Source organism: Pteronotus mesoamericanus, unplaced genomic scaffold, assembly GCF_021234165.1.
Source record: "Pteronotus mesoamericanus isolate MK-2021 breed Mesoamerican mustached bat unplaced genomic scaffold, CSHL_Meso_final contig_256, whole genome shotgun sequence".
Classification (NCBI taxonomy): Eukaryota; Metazoa; Chordata; class Mammalia; order Chiroptera; family Mormoopidae; genus Pteronotus; species Pteronotus mesoamericanus.
In genome coordinates, this window is record NW_026555108.1 from 4,296,503 (window position 1) to 4,320,605 (window position 24,103).

The following is a 24,103-nucleotide window of genomic DNA, read 5'->3' on the forward strand; positions in this document are numbered from 1 at the left end:
GCGTTTTTCCCTTTCTTGAAATAATAAAGCATAATATGTCGAATCTTCTATGTTCAATATTAAAATGGCCACACAAAAATTTACCAATTTTGATCTTTTTTTTTTAATACACACTGATATGAGAGCTGTCACAATACAATCTAACACAATTGGATCAAATGAAAGACAACTAAGCGCTACTAGAGCTGTGTTATAGAAACAAACAAACTTTTTGGCCAATCCAATAGTAAATGTAACAGTTACATAATCAGAAAATTGGTAAGTGTGACAATTTCTTCTATGAACACATAGGGGCTGTTACCTGAGCTGGGTGTTAAAGGACGACTAGGCCTTGAGGGAAAGACTGGACAAGGGCACTTCAGAGGGAAGTACAGGGGAACAGGTATGCGGAAGCAGAGTGTGGTGGGCACAGAGCCCGGCCTTAGAGGTCCGTGTTGAACTACAGGCATTTCAGTGTTACTCTTACACTAATGGGTGTTTTATAAATTTATTTCCATAACTAATAAACTATGTTTTAGAGCAGTTTTAGGTTTACAGGAAAACTGAGCAGAAATAGAGTTGCGATATACTCTGTATCCCCCTACCCTTGGCAACCACTGGTCTTCTTACTGTCTCCATCCTTTTACCTTTCCCTCAGAATATCATATGATTGGAGTCGCACATCATGTAGCCTTTTCATACTTGCTCCTTTCACTTAGCAATATGCATTTAAGGCTCCTCTGTGTCTTCTCGCGCCTTGATTGGTCACTTTTTTTTTTCCTTTAGATTTTATTTATTTATTTTTAAAGTGAGGGGAAGGGAGGGAGAAAGAGGAAGAGAAACATCAGTGTGTGGTTGCCACTCACGCGACCCCTACTGGGGACCTGGCCCTCAACCCAGGCATGTGCCCTGACTGAGAATCCAACTGGCGATCCTTTGGTTCGCTGGCCAGCACTCAAACCTCTGAGCATCACCAGCCAGGGCGATAGGTTGCTTCTTTTTATTGCTGAGTAATATTCCATTGTATAGATGGACCACAGTTTGTTTATCCATTCACCTATTGAATAACATCTTGGTTGTTTCCAATTTTGGCAATTACTAATAAAGATCGTATAACAATTCAGATACAGGTTTTTATGTGAACATAAGTCTTCAACAAATTTGGATAAATACTTAAGAATGTAATTTCTGGTTTCTGTGCTAAGACCATGTCTAGCTTTGTAAGAAACTGCCAGGCTATCTTACAGAGTGGCTGTACCAGTTTGCATTCCCACTGGCAATGAATGAGAGTTCCTATTGCTCTATGTCCTTGCCAGCATATAGCATGGTTGGTGTTTTGGATTTTAGCCATTCTAATAAGTGTGTAGTGCTATCTAATTGTCTTAATTTGCTTTTCCCTAATGGCATATGATGTTGAATATCATAATGCTTACTTGCAAACTGTATAGCTTTCTCAAGTGAAGTATCTTAGAGATCTTTTGCCCTTGTCTTAAGTAGATTGTTTATTTCCTGATTGTTGAGTTGTAAGAGTTCTTTGTATATTTTGGACTTACTCCTTTATCCAGTATGTGTTTTAGAAATATCTTCTCCCAGTGTGTGGCTCGTCTTTTGACTCACTTAACCAATTTTTTTTTCTTTTATGGAGTGTGCATTTGGAGTTCCACCTAAAAACCTAGTGCCAAGACCAAAGTTAGCTCAGTTTTCTCCTATGTTATTTTATAGCAGTTTTAGAGTTCTGTGTTTTACATTTAGGTCTGTGATCCATTTTGAGATCATTTTAGAGAAAGGTGTGAGGTCAGTGCCTAGATTCTTTTTAATTTTTGTTTTTTGCATGTAGATGTCCAGTTATAACAGCACCATTTGTAGTAAAAAAAAAAATACTATTTTTTTCTCCATCAGATTGCCTTTTCTCCTTTTCTCCAGTTGACTATTTGTTAAGCTATATTTTGGGGCCCTTTACTCTGGTCCATTAATGTATATTTCTAGTAGTCCACCAATACCACACTGTCTTGATTACTGTAGCTTTATGCTAAGTCTTAAATCAGGTAAGGTCAGCCCTCCAACTTTGTTCTTGATTTGGATATTATGATAGATATTCTGAGTCCATTTCCTGACCATATATACTGCAGAAGTAGTTGGGTTTTTTTTTAATATCCACAAAGTAAATTTCTGGGATTTTGACTGGGATTGTGTTGAATCTATAAGTTGAATAGAAATGACATCTTAAAAATATTGACTCTTCCTATCCATAAGCATTTGGTTTTGATTTCTTTCATCAGAGTTTTATAGTTTTCCTCATTAATCTTGCACATATTTTGTTTGATTTATACTCCTATATTTCTCCCTCTTTTGGTGCTAATATAAATAGTTTGGTTTTTATTAGTGTTAAATTCCAGTTGTGCATTTCTGGTATATAGGAAAGCAGTTGACATTTGCATAATAGGCTTTTATCCCTTAGCCTTATTTCTTTATTAGTTTTAGTTTTTTGGTTAATTCTCTGAAATTTTTTATGTAGAAAATTGTATCATCTGAAAATGAGGACAGCTTTATTTATTCCTTCCTTATCTGTGTACCTTTTATTTCCTTTTCTTGCTTTATTGCAAAGCTAAGTATTCCAGTGTGGTGTTGAATAGGAGTGGTGAGAAGGAACATCTTTGCCTTGTTCTTAGTCTTAGAAGGGATAGCATCTAATTTCTCAGCATTACATATGATGTTAGCTGTAGATTTTTTAGACTTTCTTTATTTTATAAAATTAAGTTCCTCTCTATTGATAATCTGATGAGGGTTATTATCATGAGTGGGTGTTGGATTTTGTCTAATGATGTTTTTGCATCTGTTGATAAGATTATGTGATTTTCCTTCTTTGGGCTGTTGGTGTGTGATGGATTAAGTTAATTGAGTTTTGAATGTTGAATCAGCTTTGTGTACCAGAAGTAAAGCCCACTTGGTCATGGTTCATAGTTCTTTTAGTACATTGCTGGGTTTGACTTAATACAATGTTTTGTGGAGGAATTTTGCATCTATTTTCAAGGAAGATATTGGTCTGTACTTTTCTTTTCTTGTAATTTCTTTGGCTTTGGAATTAGGGCAATGCTAGCCTCATGGAATGAGTTACAAAGAATCACCTCTACCTCTGTTTTTTGAAACAGGTTGTAGAGAATTGGTATAATTCCTTCCTTAATTGTTTGGTAAAATTCTCCAGTGAAACTATCTGAGCCTGGTGTTTTCTGGTGTAGAAGGTTATTAACTATTGATTGAATTTCTTTAATACATGTACACCTATTGAGATTATGTATTCAATTTCTTTAATATACAGAGAGATTATCAGTTGTACGTTGTCTATTCAGATTATGTATATTTCTCCTTGTGTGAGTTTTGATAGGTTGTGTCTTTCAAGGAATTAGCTGATTTCATGTAATTTATCAAATTTGTGGGCATAGAGTTGTTCTTAATATTATTTTATTATCCTATGTAGTATCCATGGGATCAGTAGTAATGGCCTTTTTTTTTCCATTTTCTAATATTAGTAAATTGTATCTTCACTCTTCCTTCCTTGGTTAGCCTGGAGAGGGAATTATCCATTTTACTGATCTTTTCAAAGGGCCAGTTTTTGGTTTCATTGGTTTTCTTTTTCTGTTGCTTTCCTGTTTTCAATTTCATTTATTTTTGCTCTGATTTTTATTATGTCTTTCTTAGGCTTTCTTTGGATTGAATTTGCTCTTCTTTTCTCATTTCTTAAAGTGGACGCTTAGATTAGATATTTTCCAAAAATCATTTAGTTCTTTCTCCTCTGATTTGGTAGCTATATTTCTGTTATTGATTTCTATTTTAACTCCATTGTGATGTGAGTGTATAAATTTAGGATATCTGTGCTTTTGATTGGATGTCTCTCATTCACCCTCAACCAGGGACCTGGCCCACAACCCAGGCATGTGCCCTGACTGGGAACGGATCCAGTGACCTTATTGGTTCACAAACCAGCACTCAGTCCACTGAGCCACAACAGCCAGGTCAGCATATCTGTGCTTTTAAGTTTCTTAAGGTGTGCTTTATGACACAGAATATTTATCTTAGTGAATGGCCCATGTGAACTTGAGGAGACTGTGTATCTTCGTGTTGTTGGATGAAGTATTCTGTAAATGCCCATTAACTCTAGTTGATTGATCGTGCTATTCAGTTCAACTATATCCTTACTGGATGGGTATTTCCATTACTGATCAAGGGATACTGAAGTCTCTAATTGTAATAGTGGATTCTTCAGTTTTTGCCTCACAATGTTGACATTCTGTTGTCAGGCACATACACATCAAGGATTGTTATGTATTCTTGGAAAATTGAACGCTCTATCATTATGTAATGACCCTCTTTATCCCAAATCATTTTTCTTGCTCTGAAGTCATCTTTTGATTAGTATCAGCATAGTGTGTCTTTATCCACCCCTTTACTTTCATCCTCTTGTGTCTCTATATTTAACTGTGTCTCGTATTGACAACAAAGAGTTGGTTCCTGTTTTTGTTTTTGTTTTTGTTTTTGTTTGTACCCACAATGACAGTTCCTGTCATAACTGGCGTCTGTGTCTAGACTCATTGTTTTACTTGTGGATGTCCAGTTGTTCCAGCACCATTTGTTGAAAAGACTCTCTTTGTCCCATTGTATTCTTTGCTCCTTGTCAAAGATCAGTTGAGTATATTTATGTGGGTTAGCATTTCCTTTTGATTCTCTTAGGCTTTTTTTATCTCTCTGCTTGCATTACCCATCTGTTCGTGCATATTATCCAATTTTTCCCTTCGCCCCCTTAGCATGTTAATGACAGTTTTAAATTCCAGGTCTGATCATTCCAAAATGATCTGCCATATCGGAGTCTGGTTCTAATGCTTGGTTTGTCTCTTCGGACTGTTTCTTTTTAGCTCTTTAGTATGCCTTATCATTTGGGCCTGAAAATTGGACGCGCTATGCTGGGTAAACTCAACTGAGATGGGTAGGCCTGAAAGTTTTATGTTCATCTGACTAGGAGTTTGGCTGTGTTTACTATTTGCTGTAGATGTGGCGTCAGAGGCTAAAATGTTATCTGTTGCTCTGGTTTTAGTCTCCTCTTATTGTCTTTGAGTGTCCCTGGGAACTCCTAAGTAGCGGTCTGAGACTTGCAGTTTTCGTGGCTGTGATCCCCTGTTATTACACAGGAGGTCTGTTAAGGTTCTGTAGTCCTATAGTTAGGTCTCATTGTCTTTTCCTTTGCCTGAGTAGACTCGGGTAGAAACCCAGTCAGGCTGTAATGAGGTAGTTTTCCTTGAGGGAAAACCTTGTTAAGGAATAAAGAGGAGGTCTGGGTATATTTCACAATGGCTACTTTTGTTTTGTTTTGTTTTTTTCCTAACTCCTCACATTGCATCATTTAGAGAAAGGGGGAGGGAGGGAGAAAGAGATGAAGAGAAACATCTATGTGTGAGAGAAACATCAATTGGTTGCCTCTCACATGTCCCCAACCAGGGTCCTGGCCCAAAACCCAGGCATGTGCCATGACTGGGAATCAAACAGGCAACCTTTTGGTTCGCAGGCCAGTGCTCAACCCACTGAGCCACACCAGGCAGGGACCGCGATGGCTACTTTTGTCTCCCTTGACAGAAGTACAAGGGAATTTTTCTATAGTCTTCCCAGAGAGAAACTGGTAAGTCTCTTAAAGGTAAAACTCATGAAAGTGTGACTTAGACTGGACCCCCTTGGAGTTTTTAGCTCTTAAGCTAGTCCATACTGAGCCTCTAGCAATCTTTCCATTACACTTTCCAATGTTCTTACTGATACTGGCTTTACCTGCAGGCTTCTATACTTGGTAAGCTGTGATTCTGTCTCTCCATTTTCAGAACAGCAGTTTGCCTTCTAACTTCAATCCTCTGATTAATGTAACAATAGGTGATTTTTAAGTTTGCTCGGATGTTTTCTTGTTGTGAGTGTAGGAGTGACCACTTCCACATTCCTGACATGTCAAACCAGAAACTGAAAGTGTATACATTTCTTTTCAAGTTTTCAAAACACATCTAGAATTATAGGAATCTTTCTGAGGTTTCAGCTTCCCTTAAAACACCTCTGGGCTGTGGGAGCTAGTGCAACTTATTTAATCCATCTCTTCATTGGTAAAATAAGCCTAACAATACCTACGTCGCTGGATTGTTATGAGACCTACCTGAGATATGGAAAGCAACTAGCAAGGTGCATTGCTCATATGTAGTCAATAAATGTTAGCTTTCTTTATTATCTCATTTATCTTCATCAGAACCCTAGGCCTTGAATAGAGACAAAGTACACAAAGCGTTCCCTAATTTAGAAGATGAAGAATCAGAAGAAAAGGATTGCCTGCCCTGTGGTCAGTTTGTGGTTGAGTCAGGACTGGAATCTGGCCTCCATGGCCCTGATGCTGTTACAGGACCCCCTTTTCTTTCTTTCTTTCTTTTTTTGTTAAGATTTTATTCATTTATTTTTAGAAAGAGAGGGGATGGGAGGGAGAAAGAGAGGGAGAGAAACATCCATGTGTGGTTGCCTCTCACGGGACCTACCAGGGACCTGGCCTGTAACCCAGGCATGTGCCCTGACTGGGAAGCAAACCAGTGACCCTTTGGTTTGCAGGCTGGCACTTAATCCACTGAGTCGCACCAACCAGGGAGTCACAGGGCACAAAGACTCCCTTTTCTAAGTGCCAGGTAGCAAATTGCCTGCCCACGTTGATCAAAACCTGTCAGAATTCAATTGTACTATCAGAGCAGTACCAGGGACTGCGCAGCTCTCTTTCCCACTCTGATGCATTTATGGGTTTTACCTACACAAAGCATGATGGTTATGAACAGGGAATTGGAATGATAGAGAAATGTCGCCTGTTACCATAGAAACAGATATGTGATAGTAGCAACACTCGCAGTAGGTATGAGAAAGGGTCTGAATCACATGGAGAAAATGAGTGAATATATCTAAAAGGTTATAGAATTCAGCAGAGGTCACTGCTTTGGCTCTGGTTCCAGTGTCTCATACCTAGCGTCGTCTAGTCCTCACTCCTCAGCATTTTCTCTCTAGAAGCTGGAAAGCTACAAGGGCCTCATGCAAAAGAAGTGGGTATGGTGGTTGTAGAGCCAGAGATTAGAGGTTCATGTTGGAACTCATAAGAACTATTTACTGGCCATGGTGAGCTATGTTAGAACAAAAAGGAACTCCTCTACTGCTGAGCTGATGATGTACTTACTCACTAGCACTTGTGGGAAATAAGATACAACCTAATAACAATCTCATCCATACTCTGTCGTCCTCGTTTTTCCCAAGGGATGTGCCAAATGGCCGCTGAGCAGTCGCTCTGAGAGCGCTTCAGTGACTCGAGGTGAAGTGGGAGAAAGGACTGGCTTTGAGCCCCTGTCGCTCTCAGCACTCTTCGTGACACGGTCATTTTAGAAAATAAAAATAAAAACGGGAAGATGAGAAAAGTAGAAGAGGGAGGGTAAAAGAATACAGATGTATACGGCCTTAAGTGCAGCAGGTTGCTAAACTCAACGGAAGATACCCTTGCACATAATAGTACCTACTGTTGCGTAGGAAATTCCTTTGCCAGGGAAATCCACACAGACATTGGTTATAAGCCCACTTGGCAACCCTCCAGGCTGGCGATTTACTGACTTCCGATCTGACCTGCTCAGATCCAACCTCTCATAGAGCCTGCTCTGAGAGGGAACATCACTGCAGGCCTGATGTTACAAAATGAGGTGATAGATGGAAGTAGGATTTATGAACTATAGATCAACATACAAATAAATGCTTGGTGTTATTTTTTAAGCTCCGTGGTTTAATGTTGTCCAACAGTGTCCTCATGAGAGTTTGGAATCAATTTTAGATACCTGTTTCTAAAGGAAATAAAATTTAGAAGACAGACAGACAAGAACATCAAATGCATCTACAGAATGAAGAGAATTATGTCCCCAGGAGGGAAAAGCCTGTCTAGGAGACACCTAAGCTGTGTATGTCTGTGTAGTGGTTATCACCTAACTATACGAGAAAAGCCTTCAGTTTTCTGAGTGCCCCCAACTGATTAGAAATGCTTTCTTTGGAAGTAAGTCCCAAGAAAATGCTGGTGATTTCATAGTCAATAAAACTGTTGACACTTCTCTTAAAGTGTCTGTTAACTTACGGTAAATTACAGTGACACTGCATGTGGCCCCCACATGAATGTACAACGGTCGCACTGTTTTAATTACTAACCATTTCAATCAGGATAAGGAAGTGACTAAAAAGTGTAAAGTGCCGCCGCTCTGCTCCTTCCGTGAAAATGACCCTTTTTTCCTTCCAGATTCAACCCATGAGACTTCAGATCAATTCCTCACCTGAATGCGTGACTCTTCAATCTCAGGACTCGCAGGATTATTGGAATGCCGTCCTAAGATTGTTGAGTTCTGCGTTTCTGGACAACTCAGCTCTATGGAGAAGCAGCCATTCGCTCACTGCAAAGGCAACCCAAAGGACGTTCTTCTTCTCTCTATGAAGTAGTCTTCCTTGTAACCTTCTTGTTCTCAACAGGCAGAAAAAAAGAAACAGACTTGGGAAGTTTGAGGGTTGGAGGACACCTCGCCAATCACCTGATCGTTGGCATGGGGCTCCCTCAAATTAGCAGTGTCTTTGGTCCCTCTTGTGACTGTATTAAAGAGTAAACATTTCCTGTTAATTTCCAGTGACTTAATTTTCCATTTTCTCTTTGTGGCAGGTCCAGTTAAAAACAAGAAAAAGGGTAAGTTATGTTCCTGATTTGATTTTTTTTAAATTGCTGTTATGTCACCTGTTTTCTAAAATTAGAAGAAAACCATATCCAAGGAGTTGGGTTTTTATGTCCTAGTCTTTCAATGCTAGTTGTCCATTATTTTATTCAATCACATGGGACCTTCTTGAGTGTTGTAGCTTCCAAAGGGAGCAGTGATGATCCATGAAAGAGAGAACTGCTGCTCTGGCAACATATGAAAGTTGCTTTTGTTTTTCTTTTTTGCTGCTTCTTCCGTACAATTCCATTTCCATCCCTTTCTGTTATTCTTTCTGCTCTTTCCCCTACCCTTCTTTTTTCTTTTTTTTTTTTTTGCCTTCCATTATGAAGTCAGTGATCAGATATGAATGAAGTCCTGAGGTAGCTTGTAGGGACTAGGTATACTACCTCTTGAGAGATGTCAGTACTCTCTCTCTTTTTTTTTAAAGATTTTATATATTTCTTTTTAGAGAGAGGAGAGAGGGAGAGGAACATCAATGTGTGTTTGACTCTCGTCCGCCCCCTACCGGGGACCTGACCTGCAACCCAGGCATGTGCCCTGACTGGGAATCGAACCAGGAACCCTTTGGTTCGCAGGCCTGCGCTCAATTCACTGAGCCACACCAGGCAGGAGTACCCTGTTTCTTGGCCTAAAAGTTTCCCCTATCATATTTCTAGACACTCAGGGAAGGCATTGCTCACTTTAGGGTTTCAATATCATTTTCTATATAATAGAAAAACCAGGCTGCAGTCATACTCTGATCTTTTTTAGCCTTTTCATAGAAGTTCTAGCTGAGCAGATTCATTGTACCCTTGGTGGGCCAGTAAGTCTTTCGTGTACTTGCCACAGGACTGGCCCAAGAGCTTGTTGTGTGAGGGCTTGCTCCCTGGAGGAGACCCCAGACAGAACGGGTTCTACAGTATATGACCAGGCAACCTCGTTCGCTCCTTAGAACTGAAAGAACCTACTATGAAACCAGTTCTAAGTACTGGGTTGACCAAAAAGTCCATTAAGTTTTTTTTTCTGTAAAATAAAAGGCACATTTTTCATTTTCACCAATAACATTATTGATTTGGATATTTTGAGTATATCGGCTGTCTCCCACTATTGGCTTCTAGTGGGTAGAGGCCAGGGGTGTGCCTAAATACATCAGGCAACCCCACAGCAAAGAATTATTTGTCCAAAATGCCAATAGTACCAAGAAACTTCGCAAACCACTTTTGCCACGTTCATTCAGTCACAGCACCTTCTCTATACACTGCAGGACCTTTTTTTTTTTTTTTTGCATTTCAGTTGAGTTTTTACCTTTCTTGAAATAACAGCATAATACGCTGAAAATGTCACATATCTTCTTCCATCTTCAATATTAAAGTGGCTGCACAAAAATTCACCAATTTTGATGAGTTTTTTTTTTTTAATGCAGGCTGATGTGACAGCTGTCACAATACAATCTAACAAAACTGTTTCGAATGACATTAAAGACAACTAAGCGCTACTAGAGCCATCCTAGAGCAAAAACTAAACAAACTTTCTGGCCAACCCCAGTACCTATTTGTTTCTGTGTTCTTACCCAGGAGAAAAATAGAATGAAATTAATGATGTTTCATTAAAATGTTTTAAGTGAAATGATTCCATCTGTTAAGATTTCTGGAGCTTTATGGAATACATTAGCATCCCCAGAATAGGCCAAAAAGACTGGCTTCAGCTGCCGCCTCCCATTTCTCTGAGCACTAGGGTTCTCTGGTGGCTTGAGGTGCCGTGGGTCACATGACATACCTGGTCTCCTGCGTACCCAAGGCGAGCAAAGCTAGGAAAACACCAGAGAGCTGGAGTCAGTGAGGAAACCTTTCTCCATGGAACCTGGGCATTCACCAAGATAGTCTGTCTTTGAAGAAAGTATATTTGACTTTCAAACATGTAGTTTTTTATCTCTTGTGACATTCCTTTAAGACAGAAATTAAAACAAGCCCAGAATGCTCACCTGGCTTGAACAAGGACACCCTCTGCTCCTAACTCTAGCCCAGGGTGACTTTCCTTTATTCTACTTGCTTGTTCACTAGGTCATGAATAAGCGTCAGATGTTTGTTGGGAATAGAGATACAGAGAGGAAGAAAATGATTCCTGCCCTGGCTGGTGTGGCTCAGTGGATTGAGTGCCGGTCTGCAAGCCAAAGGGTTGCCAGTTCAATTCCCAGTCAGGGCACATGTCTGGATTGCAGGCCAGGTCCCCAGTGGGGGGGTCATGAGAGGCAACCACACACTGATGTTTTTCTCCCTCCCATCCCCTCTCTCTAAAAATAAATAAATAAAATCTTTCTGAAAAGGAAAAAAAAACCTGTGTCAATTCTGACATGGGTAGATCAGGAAGGAAAATGGTTCCTTCCCTTCCAAATCTCCCAGTGTAGTTAGAATTGTGGAAGTACATACGAATAAGTACAGTACAATATAAAAAATAATCCTACCATGGAAGCATGAACAGCCTCCCGTGAGAGCACAAAGAAGGAGCAAGTAGTCTTCTTTGGGGAAGCGAGGGGCCACATCTCAGAGAAAAGGGTATTTGACCTGGACTTTGAAGGATGAGGGGGAAAGAAGGGAAGGACATTCCAGCGAAGGAAATAGCATACTGAAATCTCTCAGAAGCATGAAGGAATGCAGCACTTTTGGGGGAAACAGCTTGAACGCTCGTGGTTTACCAGGGGATTGGAGGTGTGGGTGGTGGGAAGCAGCACCCAATGGCAGTGGTAACCAGTGGGTGAGCCCTGCCGTTGGCAGCAGAAGACAGCTGGCTAGGCTACAAGCTCTGGGACTACAACTCAGCTTCCAGTGTCTCTGGCAGGGACTCCATCATTGCCCTACGCTGCTACCTTGTATATGGACCATTCCTGGGAAGAGAAGGCACATGGGTCTTGAACATTCTCTTTGACCAAAAGATTCCCCTAGACCCAGTGAATAGGCACATGCCTGAAGAGGTAAATTGAGCTGTTTATTTAACTTCCATTCTTTAATGGAATTTCTCCCCTCTCCCCCTCCCTCTAGCTCTCATGCATGCGCATGCGCGCCACATACCCTTTCACTCAGTTGCTTTTAGTTGTTCTTTCAGCAATTTGGACTTTGCGAAAAGGTTAGCAAAATACCCTTTCATGAAGGTTAGCTTCAAAAAGCATGTATATGTTTTTTCATCTAAGGCTACAAAGGGTAACTCTTGAGGGACAAAAGTCTCTGGGCTTTTGTATCATGAAGTGCTCTGTTCAAGTGGGGAAATCTGGAGAAAGATTTCAATCTTCTCAAGTCATCTCCTTGGCTCAGGGGGTCATGCTCCTCCCGGGCCGGCTTTCCGAAAGTATGCGAGTATGAGGAACACACTTGCCCGAAACGTGGTTGCCGAGGGGCAGAGGGGACCAGCTGCAGAACTAGACCACAGTGAGAGCTTTTCCCCAAATGCCTTCTAACATTTCCTAAGTGAACATTTCTGTTTATGCTGCAACCACTATTCTCTTGGACTGGAGGAGTTTCTGGCTGTATGTCTTCCAAAATTGCATTAGCAATCACAGGAGACTCTCAGTCTTGACACTGGAGTTTCTACTGCCCACAGAAACACCCTCTAGCTTGAAAATCCCTGGCAGGCCAGGAAATTCGGGGACTCAGCACAGGCTCATAGGCACCATCCTCTGTCTCCATGCTGCCCAGAGAACCATGAGGAGGGAGAAGCAGATCTTATAGCCAGGCCAGGCACGTTTCCTGACAGCTGCAGGGGTAAGGCCTTCCTCCTTAGGGAACCTCAGTCTTGGGAGGAAACTGAGAGACATCACCGGTGGAATAGCTAAGGCTCAGCGAGGGGAAGGGATTTGCCCAGGATGTGCGCATGTCAGATTTGGGGGCTTACAGCCTTATCTCCCGACTACAGATTCCACGTTCTTTCCACTACACTAGCTGGAATTGAAACTTGGGCACTCAATAAGCCTTCCTTGGAAGCTGCCCAAATCTGAAAGGAGATGGCTCTTCCTGTTCAGCATCTTGAAATTGGCTAGATCGGGAAACCGGGAAGATCCACTCATTTGCAGCTAAGGGCAGTGAAAAGGCTTAAGCTGCTACCTCTAGGTCTTTGTGGCTCTGGGGGGTTCTCCCAGGAGAGCAGCACTCTGGACCTTCCTTCCTGCCCTTTCTGGGCAAAGGGTCCCACGTGATCCCATTGTTTCATTCCAAATGCAGGTGTCACTAGACAGGGACCCCTGGCCTCTTGAGTGCGTTGCACTGGGAATTCGGTTTCTTGGACATGCAGCATTATTCTTACAGGGAGGACAAGAGAAATCAAGACAGGATTCCCCTGCCTCGGGATCTGGGGAGCAGGGAATTGGAGTCAGTAAGGCGTTAAGTGAGACTTGAGAGGGTTCTGTTTCAAACTAAGAAAGTACCACAGGTGGAGAAACCATGGTGGTGTCTGATAAAACACTTCCATTCCTGAAACTTGCATGAAATTGTCAGAAAGTGGTGGAGGGAGGAAGGAGACGCCCATCTGCGATCTGTGAATTGAGCTGCACAGAGCAGAGGATGAAACAGGAGGAGCTGGAGGTTCGGGTTCCGGACCACAGTTAGGACTCTCTGTGCATAACTGCATCCTGGCAGGACTGTTAGAAGGACTGGATCGTGGAATAGGAGGATGGAGACTGGTGTGAAAGGGTAGTGAGGAAGAAAAGGGGAGGAGTCGGTGGGCTTGATTACTATCAATAACATTGTATGTTCGCCAGGGCCTCTGAGGAAAGACTCTGGCAAGGTCGATTATTTAGCCTATAAAAATGGAGGTTGGTAGGTGACAATGTCTTTGAGAATATGCGGGTTATGATATGTATGATGGTAACTATTCTTCTCTGTCTACATGAAGAATAGAATAAGAGCTTAAACTGCCACAGAAAGGATTTCAGTTAAATATACAGAAAAACTTCCTAACAGTGAGGGGTGATAAACATTGGACCATGTTGCCAAGGGACTGTGTGGAATGTCCTTTCCTGGAGACCTTTAAAGATAGGGTTGAGAGAGAACAGCTGAGGAAGCAAGATCTGCTGCCTCCTCCTCAGCTCTCTCTACTCTCCACATCCCCTTATTGCCTTGTTTCTCTGTCGCTCCCTCCCCCCCTCCGTCCTTCCCTCTCTCCCACTCTCTCTGTCTCTTTTTGTTAATCCTCACCCATGGATGTTTTTATTGATTTTTAGAGAGAGGGGATGGGAGTGGGAGGGAGAGAAAGAGGAACATCGATGTGAGAGAGAAACAAATTGGTTGCTTCCCATATGCGGTCCAACCGGGAATCAAACCCACCACCTTTTGGTGTAAGGGACAACACTCCAACCGAGTTACCTGGCCAAGGCTCTGTCTCCCCAAAACACACACACACCCACCCACCCACCTCTCACGTCCCACACTCTGTCACACACACACACACACACACCCCCCACCCACCCACCTCTCACCTCCCACACTCTGTCACACACACACACACACACACACACACACCTCTCACCTCCCACACTCTGTCACACACACACACACACACACACACCTCTCACCTTCCACACTGTCACACACACACACACACACACCTCTCACCTCCCACACTCTGTCACACACACACACACACACACACCTCTCACCTTCCACACTGTCACACACACACACACACACACACCTCTCACCTCCCACACTCTGTCACACACACACACACACACACACCTCTCACCTTCCACACTGTCACACACACACACACACACACACCTCTCACCTCCCACACTCTGTCACACACACACACACACACACACACGCACCTCTCACCTCCCACACTCTGTCCCAGTCCTCATTTCCAGCGAGCACTTCCCCCAAGCCCCCAGTCCCTGTACCTCAGACTCCTCCTGGAAACCTCTCTGGAGCTGAGCTTGCTAAGGGCAGACTGTCCCCCTCGCATCCTCTTTCATCTGCGTCAAGTCCACCAAACTGGGAAGTAAACATTAACGCCTCTCCAACAATAGCCCAAGTCTCAGTATTCTACAAAATGACCCATAGGTCTGGCCTATGGGTTTGGCAATTCAGATCCTTTGGACTCCGCTGAAATGTCCCCTCCTTTTTGACCTTTCCTGACCTCTTTGGCACTTTTTTCCCCACTGCAAATGTGGCACTTCTACTTTCTGGTCACTGTGTCTGTTTTTCCTCACTATACTGAGCATCCTGAGGGCCATTTATTTCTATTCTATTCAGCCCCAACTCTGGAAATGATTGTTCCTGAAAGAGCAGACGGTGGGGGTGATGAAGGTGTTCACCTCTTTAACAACAAGGATTCCCAGAGGGCTGACTTTCTGGCACTGGAGGTTCTGACAGTATGTTCTCAGGCAGTAACTGCAAACGTGACACCGATTCTTGTCTTTCAGGAAAGAAGGCAGGGCCTCCTGGGCCAAATGGTCCCCCAGGACCCCCAGGACCTCCAGGACCCCAGGGACCCCCAGGGATTCCAGGGATTCCTGGAATTCCAGGAACAACTGTTATGGGACCACCCGGCCCTCCAGGTCCTCCTGGTCCTCAGGGACCCCCTGGCCTCCAGGGACCTTCCGGTGAGTTCCTGGTTCTCCGCCCTCCACGAGGCTCCTTTACCAGCACTGTAATAGGGCGGGGCTGGGTGAACCCGAGAGCGATAGTAAATGGGGCTGGTGGCGATGGTGTCCAATAAGAAATGCAGGGCTCCTGGCTCAGTGTAAGACTAGAAACAAGCCAATAGCGTCTACTTGCTGTAACTTCGTTTATAGCAACCTGTCAAGGACGGGTCACCTGTTCTTGACCTGCCTCAGCTCATCTACCACAAGCCCCACCCCCTGTACTCTCGGCCACCATGTAGTGAGCCTGTGAACTCCTATGAGCCTGAGACGGAGGTCCTGAGGGTTCGCTGGAGTTCCTGCAGGAGATCGATTCAGTCCACTCTGATTTCCAGCATCTGACTCCTGTGCTGATGCTGAACGGGGAGGAACACTGGGGACTGGACAAGGTACCAGCCCTAGAACAGTCTTGTCCCATGAACTCTATAATGTGCCCTTCTCATAGAGGTAGACGCCGATAGCTGTGGAAGGAGCAAACCCAGGCACCGCAGGCGTCCTGGGGAAGAACCCAGTGCTCCTTGCACTACATCCCCACCCCATCTCATTGCCCATTCGAATAGCATTTAATCCCTTTGCCTGTTTCCCTTTGGGCCCAGAAGGGCATCCAGGAGGTAGAGATGCAGATCCCAAGCTGCCTAATTGGACTTAACGGAACTTGGACTGCCTGAGGTTGGGGCAGTTGCTATTTCCATCTCCCGCTCCCCTCCTGTACTGTAGGGTCTTAAACAAACGGACTCTGCCGCTGACTCATCCGGGTCCGAGGATTCTGCAGCAGGACTCGGATTCTTGGACTTATAGTTCAAATGGGGCTGATCAGTATTGCCGTGGCCACAGGAATGGAGTTGGGAGATTTTGTTTTTTGCATTCAATCTTTCCAGGAATATTAATTGAGCGCTTTCTATGTGTAAGTGATAAATTGATAAGTGGTCCCTGTTCTCATGTAGTTTATGTCCTGGAGGAGGAGGGAGATGATTGAAGAAGCGAAATATTTCTAAATGGCAATGCACTTTACAAAGGAAGCCAATCGAAGCAAAGCAAAAGTCGAAAGAAGCAAACAGCGCTGTCTCAGGGTCACACAGTGACAGAGATGCTCTCTCATCTGTGTCTGTGGGCGCTCAGTGGGACTTGCCTTGGGCCAGCATTGGCAAGAGGCCACTCTCCCTGCTGGGTGCCAGGCCCAGTGGAGTCACAAGCCAGGGACAAGTGAGATGGAAGGGGTGTCCCCTCCCACTCTCCCATCACATGGCTCCCTCCTGGGGCCGCCTCGGGGAGGAGGAAGGCTAGGAGAAAAGGCTTGCCCCTGATCGCCCTGTCCTGTTTTGCAGGTGCTGCTGATAAAGCTGGAACTCGAGAAAACCAGGTTGGCTGGGAATTGCTCCCCTCCTGGGGAGGGGGGACGGCCACAGCCCAGAGCGCTCAGTGCGCTCCCTGTGAAATTAGCTGAGGCTTCATTTTGTGGGGCTGCCCTGGAGATTCTGAGGTTTTTCACTCACAGTCCCCTCTCATCTCCATGTATAGAAAAGCTTTGCCCAGGGCCTGCCTTGAGCTAAGGGAACTGAGTCTTCCCTGGGCCCACTTCTCCCCACAGCACAGGAGAAAAAGGGTCCTATATCTACGCACGGCAGGCAGCTAAAGTGGGCCGCCAGACAGGCCTTGTTCACCTGGGCCTCCCAGTCCCCCAGCCGCCCCAGACACCTTGTCGGCACTCAGACCGCCAGGGATCAGGAGCTTAGAAGTTGAAGAGTATGTCCTTGACAATCAGCCAACCAGCTCCAGGCCAAGGCCAGCCTGGGCTTCTTTCTGCCTTAACGGTCTGAAGGGCCCCTCCCTAGTCTTTGAGCTTCCTAATCTGTCTCTATTGGCAGGTTCTGCTGCCCTGCCTTGTCTCATCTCAGCCTCCCTCGCTACAGCTGTTTGGCCACAGTTTAAATCTGCACAGCTGCACAGCGCTGCATGGCTTCCCAGGCAGTTTTGTATCCATCACCTCATTTGATCTTCAGGCATCTCTGTGAGGGAGGCCAGAGAGTCTTCTAATTCCCATTTTACAGTTAGGGGAATGAGGCTCGGAGGCATTGCACTGGGCTGTGGTCACGGAACTAGGAAGTGGCCGAACTGCACAATCATATGACCCTGCAGTCTCACAGTGGTCCCTAGATACCCAAGACAGGGCAGAAGGGTCAAAATCGGAATCCGGAAGGAAACAGGAAGTCAGAGGTGGAAACACGCAAACTGGTAGCTGAGAGAACAGTCATTTCTCACCATGAGTCTTCTCTGTCTTTCTCATCCTCCCAGCCAGCCGTGGTGCATCTCCAGGGCCAAGGGTCAGCAATTCAAGTCAAGAATGGTAAGAGTCCAAGCAGGCTGTCTCGCTTAAGGGGAGCTTCCCCGTCTTCCTTACCCCCAGCTTCCAAATCGTCACCCAGCCTAGTTCCTCCCAGGCCACTGAGGCACCCTGGGCACTAGGGGCCCATTCTCTACTCCATTTTGCCCTCTGCTGTCTGTCTTGGGTAATTGCTCGTACCAAGACGGGTTGCTACACCACCCAAATGGCAATTAGAAACACCGCTCAGTAAGCTGAAAGGGACTTGAGACACCATGTGGACTGGGAATTGTTGGGAGAAGAGTCACCCGGAGGGGATATATGGAGTTGGATCAACATTTCCACAGTGCACATCAGAGATAGGAAAGCTACATGCATTTAAATTCCGGTCTGACGGCTCTGCACAGGGAGGCAGGGGGCGTGGTAGGCTGTCCGAGAAATATGCAACGCTAGTGTCTACAGAAAGGGAGAACGGGTTTAAGGAGGTTCAGAAACACTGATTTAATGTAATCCCTGCTTTTAAAAGATGGGGAAACAGAGTCCCTGGGGGATTGGACAATACCATCATAAATCCTCCTGCCTTATAGTTGTATGGTCCTTGAGAATTTTCAACATGCTTTCTTTGCCTTTTATTTTATTTGATCCTCACAACAACCCTGTGAGGTAGGTATTAGCTCCTTCTTACAGAGACTGCAACTAAAGCTCAGAGAGGTTATTTAATTGGCCCAAGGTTTCAGTTGAGTTCAGGAGCTGGGATTCAAAAATGCATCTCTCTGCCTCCTTCCACTGCACTGTGTGCGTGCTCCCCCGAGTGAGTAGGATTATTTTCTTTCCCGAAGAGATGCAAACATCCATTAAAGAGCAGTACTTTGAAATAATGTCCAGTCCCCAGAGTGCACGAAGCTGAAATGCATGAACGCCCAGGAGCCTTGGGAAGCAGCAAGCCAGCCAAGATGCCAGATGCTTCCAGAGCTTGGAGGGGAAAGGAAGGGCTGTAAGTGCGGGTACAGGAAAGGAAGGTTCAGAAACCAGCTGCAATGGGGGCAGCTTGGAAGAGCCCAACCAGTCCTCAACTGGCTGGGCCAAGCTCTCTAAGGACTGGGCCCAGCGACACGCTGCACTGCCACCCGGGTGCCTGAATAAATAGCCTCAGAAATACACATCCGAGCAGAATGGCAGCAGAGCCCAAGCAGTCCTGCCGGGACTAGGTGCCTTGGGCCCCAGGGCTGTGCTGGAGAGCCGTGACCAGCATCTGTCCAGGGAAGAGTGAGACAGGCAGGAAATGGACATGTTTGGGTTTCCGGATGGGTGGCCTCAGTGTTTATTCTGTGCCAGAAGCTACTGATTTTGCTCCTAGTAATTACCACATCACAAGCCTAGTCCCAAACCCTCTAGGCCAGTCCCCAGTAGCAGTCTATGCTGATCTTTACTTCACCGGGAGGGGATGGGGTTGGGGGTACAGCGTGCAGAGCAGTCTTGAAGGGACTGGACCAGGACATTTCCTCCTAACTCCTATCCCACCTACTTATCTCGTCACGGGGTGATGGCCACCTTTTCCAGAAGGGTGGTTTCCTCACGCCTCCTGAGCCTAGCCAAGGATGGATGTTCAAACCGTCCTTTCTTGGGTGGAGAATGGACAGTTTCCAGCACGGAAGGTAGCCCCCTCTTTCTACCAGATGGAAAGGGAAACTCTTCCTCCGCCCTCACGTGCTGGTTCCCCGTGTCCAGCCAGGGCGGCGTAATGGCCCCTCCACCCTGAGCAGGCTGGGCTGAGAGGCAGCAGCGCCGCCTGGGGGTACCTCAGCTCCCAGGCACCCTTGTGTTCCCTGTGGCTGTTTCTGACACTGCCGGCAGTCCGTCCCTCCCTGTCATTATCGCTGTGGGGCCTTATTACTGATGGTCACCCTCTCTGGGTGCCATGAGGTCTGATGCACTCTGAACCGTAAGGTTCTCCAGGGAGACGATTCCTTGAGCTAAGAGCTTTCCTGGGAGCCCAAGGAGGCTTTCCAGAAAGGACTGGGTGTGGAGGAGTCTCTTACAGACAAGGAGAATATCCAAGGACCCATAAGACAATAGAGGGATTTAGGAGTTGTGGCTGGTGAAATAAAGGGGAATAATAAGAGCTAGCCTGCCACTCAGTGTCTGAATTTTGCCTGTGCAGGCCCCAGGACAACAAAGAAAATAGGTCAGTGTGCCCACTCTCTTCTTACTGCCCACCCCGAATTCCAGCCAGGAGATGTTGCTTAAAGACCATTCCAGATGGGGAAAGGGGGAGGGGGCAGCGAAGGAGAGAGGAAGACAGACCCCAGGGGCCTGAAGCCAGCCTGGCAGCTGCTTCACAAACAAAACTTTGTGCTTCCAAGTGCTGTTCTTACAGCTCGGCCTCCTGGGCTTGCCAAGTTGCATTGGGTTGGGGCGGGGGTTGTGTATGCTTGAGATTTCTTGTTTCTGTTGCCCATATTATTCTGACATGTACTGAGTGACTGCCCTTCTCTCATGCTGAGATCTTTCAGGTGGAGTGCTCAATGACTGGTCTCGCATCACTATGAACCCCAAGGTGTTTAAGCTACATCCCCGCAGCGGGGAGCTGGAGGTACTGGTGGACGGCACGTACTTCATCTATAGTCAGGTAGAAGTGAGTACGGTCTTAGGCCTAACTCTTCTTATATCCAGAATGCAGATCCGGTGCAGGCCACATAGGGGCACTGTGGAGCCAGCCAAGACCAGCCAATGGCTAACTTCCTGCTTTGGCGGGTGAGGGGGCTGGGGGTACCACCCCGGGGTGGGGGTGGGGGAAGTTGAAAAGAGGAAACACAGAGGGGGCTGTTGGGGGGTTTTTCCCAGCCAGATACCTTTGAAAGACTGAAAAGAGGCCCCTCCCCACCCCTGCCCCCCAAGCTGTTTGGTTCTGCTACCAAACGTGAACTCTGTCTCAGTGCCTTACGTTCTTTTAAAGGCCCTTCCAGGGCTGGTGAGAACCCCCTCCCCCCACACCGCCAGCTTTGTAATGAACAGCGCTCCTGTGGACTTTCTGTCTGCCTCAAAAATAACTTCTGACTATCTTTCCTGCCGCATTCTCCCATTCGTTTCTCTGCCTTCCTGTTTCTCTGTTACTCTTGCCTCCTTCCTGCCGTCATTATTCCAGCCCTTTTCTCCCCCTGTTTTGGCCCTTGTCCTTCCTGGGCCCAGTTGCCGGGTCTGCTGGTGCCCCTCTGCTCCCATGCGCCTGCTGGTTGCCTCCACCAGGTGGCTCCTCAGAGCTAGAGGTAGAGGAGCCCCGAGGCTGGGGCTTCTGTGGGGTGGGCAGCGGGCAGGCAGGTGGGCAGAGGGACTGTGGAGCGGGCAGAAGGGCCTTCCAGGGGAGTGGCCAGAGAAGGTGGGTTAACAAGCATTTGCTCGGTTCACCAAGCGCTCTGCCACAGATTGGGTGCTGACCAAGATGCTGGGTGGTACCTGAATACACTGCTCCCTCTGGAAAAACCCGTGGAGGGAGCAGTGTTTGATAAAGTGAGTTAGGGGGACAGGTGAGGGCCCCAACCCCGAGGCGGCACTTGGGTGTAACCGCAATGCCTTATGGGGCATTTGTCCTGAGCTCCATTTGGCGTTGGCGGGGGACGGGGATCAAAGCTTGCTAGTGAAGGATACACGAAGTAACTTTCCGGACCTAGGAGAGAATTGGGAGTCGCCTCAGCTTTTGGACACCGTGCAAACTGGGAAAATCCAGGCCCTTGAACACAGGTTCACACTGTCTTCCAGCCACAAAGTAAAGTTAGAGGCCTGGGTTTTTGCCTTTCCAAATTTCTCATCTCATTTGTGGCGGAGAGCTCTCCGCCTCTCTGCATCTGTTTCCTCAGTCATCAGAAGAGGGGGCTAAGGGACCTGTGAGGATGAGAGGGTGGGCGGGCACTTCTGGGCTGCGAAAGGTCAAGTTGTCAGTGTCCCGTTTGAGAGCTCAGTGGCTTCTAACTTTATCCTCAAATCGTCCTTGGAGCTGGAAGCTGGAAGGTAGTTTGTATTCATGTGTGTCTGCAGCGCTGACTGAGCCCCCCCACTCACCCCGTGTGTGCACACACACAGCGTGGGGCTTCGTGCCCGGCAGGGGGTGAGAGGCCAGTAAGGCATGCTTCTTGCCCTCAGAGTTTACAGCTGGTGTGCTGCTGAAAGAAAGATTTGCCCGGCCACCTGAGCCCCGCGGTAGGGTGGGGGAAGGACAGAGTCTGAGCCTGCCGCTCCGCCTTTCCTGTCAGCTACCTAGCATGCCTTCAAGTGGCACAGCCCTATCCCAAGGGGTAGGGGCAGCTCATCTGAGAAGGTCCCCGCCCACTCATGACAGGGGAGGGCCCAACCCTCTTTCCTCTCTCCTCCAATCCCTTCTCGTTGCCTCCCACCCAGGTGTACTACATCAACTTCACTGATTTTGCCAGCTACGAGGTGGTGGTGGACGAGAAGCCCTTTCTGCAGTGCACCCGCAGCATTGAGACGGGCAAGACCAACTACAACACCTGCTACACCGCGGGCGTCTGCCTCCTGAAAGCCCGGCAGAAGATCGCCGTGAAGATGGTGCACGCCGACATCTCCATCAACATGAGCAAGCACACCACCTTCTTCGGGGCCATCAGGCTGGGAGAGGCCCCTGCGTCCTAGATTCCCCCCTGTTTTGCCCCTGCCTGTGCCCCTGCCCCAGGTTTGGGAGCCAGGACCTCCCCCCTCCCCCACCCCAGAACCTCTAAGTGCTGCTGTGGAGTGAGGCATATGGGCGTCGCAGCTACAGAGAGAAATGCCCCACTGCTATTTATTCCCCAGTGACTCCGGCATGGCAGGGCCTGCTTGCCTTGCCAGAACGACCTTGAGCTAACAGGACAGTTGATGGAGCCCCAGGGTTTACATGAAGCAGAACTGTCTTCCTTGCCTCCATGTGGACTGCCTCACGGCATGGACTCTTCAACCTCAAGGTCCTTATTGTCAGTTATCGTTTGTTGCACTAAAGTGAGTGTCCAGGACAGCAGGCGAGAGAAAGCAGAGGTGTGCTCCGGACTGTGGGGGTAAACTTCCAACCCCAAGGGGGCTGCTGCTCCTCTCTGGGGTAGGGGCGGGGCCAGAGGGGACTGTTGGAGCCTAAGGAGGGGAAAGGCTGGTGCTTGTGGCAGAGACCAAGGGGGAAACCTGCCGCCAGGCCGGAGACCCGGGCAGGGGAAGCGTCCCTGCTGCGGTGCGCTGCAGCCAGCCGGAGGCTTCAGAGGGCTCTTGCCGCTTAGGCCAAGAGCCAGGTCACAGCAGCTTGCCAGGCTTTGGGGACAGGAGGTGTGCTCCTCCTTGGAGCGAGTGCAGGGAATGGCCACAAAGTTGCCTGCAGAAGAACCTGGAGCCAGACTCGGGGCCACCTGTCTTTCACTTTGTTTACAGCTGTGCTTCAGGCCCAGAAAACGCCCTGGGTCCCTTCCCAGTGGCCCCCACACCCACTCCTTCCCAGCCTGGCTAGACCGCCCGTGTCTTCCTCCACAGGGCCTACCTCTGTCTGAGACAGGCACCTAACCTGGGACCTATGCTTATGTCCTAGTCCTAGAGGGTCTGGGATACTCTCTAGAGTACCAGGGCGCAAAGAAAATCTTCCAGTTATTAAGCAACACAAATATTCATCTAGTCGAGGTTGTGTCTGGGAGCAAAGGGTTGCACTGCACAATCTCCAGAAATCCCTTCAAATGTCAGTATTTAGGCAGCTGCTTTAATAGCTGATTAAAACTCCCCACTCCTAACCTGCCCCTGGGCATCAGCAAGGCAGATAGGATGGGCTTTTTATTTTTTTTTTCAACTTTGCTGCAAGCCAAGTGGTCATTAGCCCAGGCCCTATCTGCAAGGACGGCAGCTAGTGCCCTGCTAACCCAGGCTTTGTTGCTCTGGCTTCAGAAAGCCACAGCAGAGCAGCCTCAGCACGGATTTCGGGGCCGCCCCCCTGAATCCAGGCTCCGAAGAAGCTGGCATCTAGGCATTGGAGCAGGGCTCTGCCCTGTAGTTGCCGCTTACCTGAATGTCCCCCCAGGCCATTTGGTGGGGCCACGCTAGCGCCTTATTTCTAGCTGCCTGGGCCCAGCCTGGCGCCCGGGTGCCGGGTTCAGCCCCAAGCTGGGAGGGCGGGCCTTGGATGCTCTGCTACTCCTGTGCCTGCAATAGGTTTCCTTTTGAGGAGATGGGGAGCGAGCTCCTTTGGGCAGCTGAAATTGACCCAGAACGTCATGTACTTGTTTCTCAGCTGTGCCTTGTCTTTCTAAGCGACAGCGCTGCCTGGTTGCTTAATAGCAGCCCTGCAAACCCCCAGGGGAGGCAAACCTGAGGCGTGTCCCCAGCCCCGGCTCCTACAGAGTGCCTTACACGGTCCTGTTGTAGCAGGGACAGATGAGAATTTCTCCTTAAAACTGGGAA

General features: G+C 47.1%; 1 protein-coding gene across 1 annotated transcript in view; it reads left to right on the forward strand.

Annotated features, from left to right (window-relative positions):
• Positions 1-22,344, forward strand: part of EDA (ectodysplasin A) — a 299,496-nt gene extending 277,152 nt beyond the window's left edge. Inside the window, exons 3-8 of the mRNA XM_054574265.1 lie at positions 8,708-8,731; positions 15,148-15,327; positions 16,692-16,726; positions 17,659-17,710; positions 20,191-20,315; positions 22,079-22,344. Of these exons, the coding sequence (XP_054430240.1) occupies positions 8,708-8,731; positions 15,148-15,327; positions 16,692-16,726; positions 17,659-17,710; positions 20,191-20,315; positions 22,079-22,330 (668 nt within the window). The 3' untranslated portion in view covers positions 22,331-22,344. The remainder of the gene's footprint in view (positions 1-8,707; positions 8,732-15,147; positions 15,328-16,691; positions 16,727-17,658; positions 17,711-20,190; positions 20,316-22,078) is intronic.
• The last annotated feature ends 1,759 nt before the right edge of the window (positions 22,345-24,103 follow it).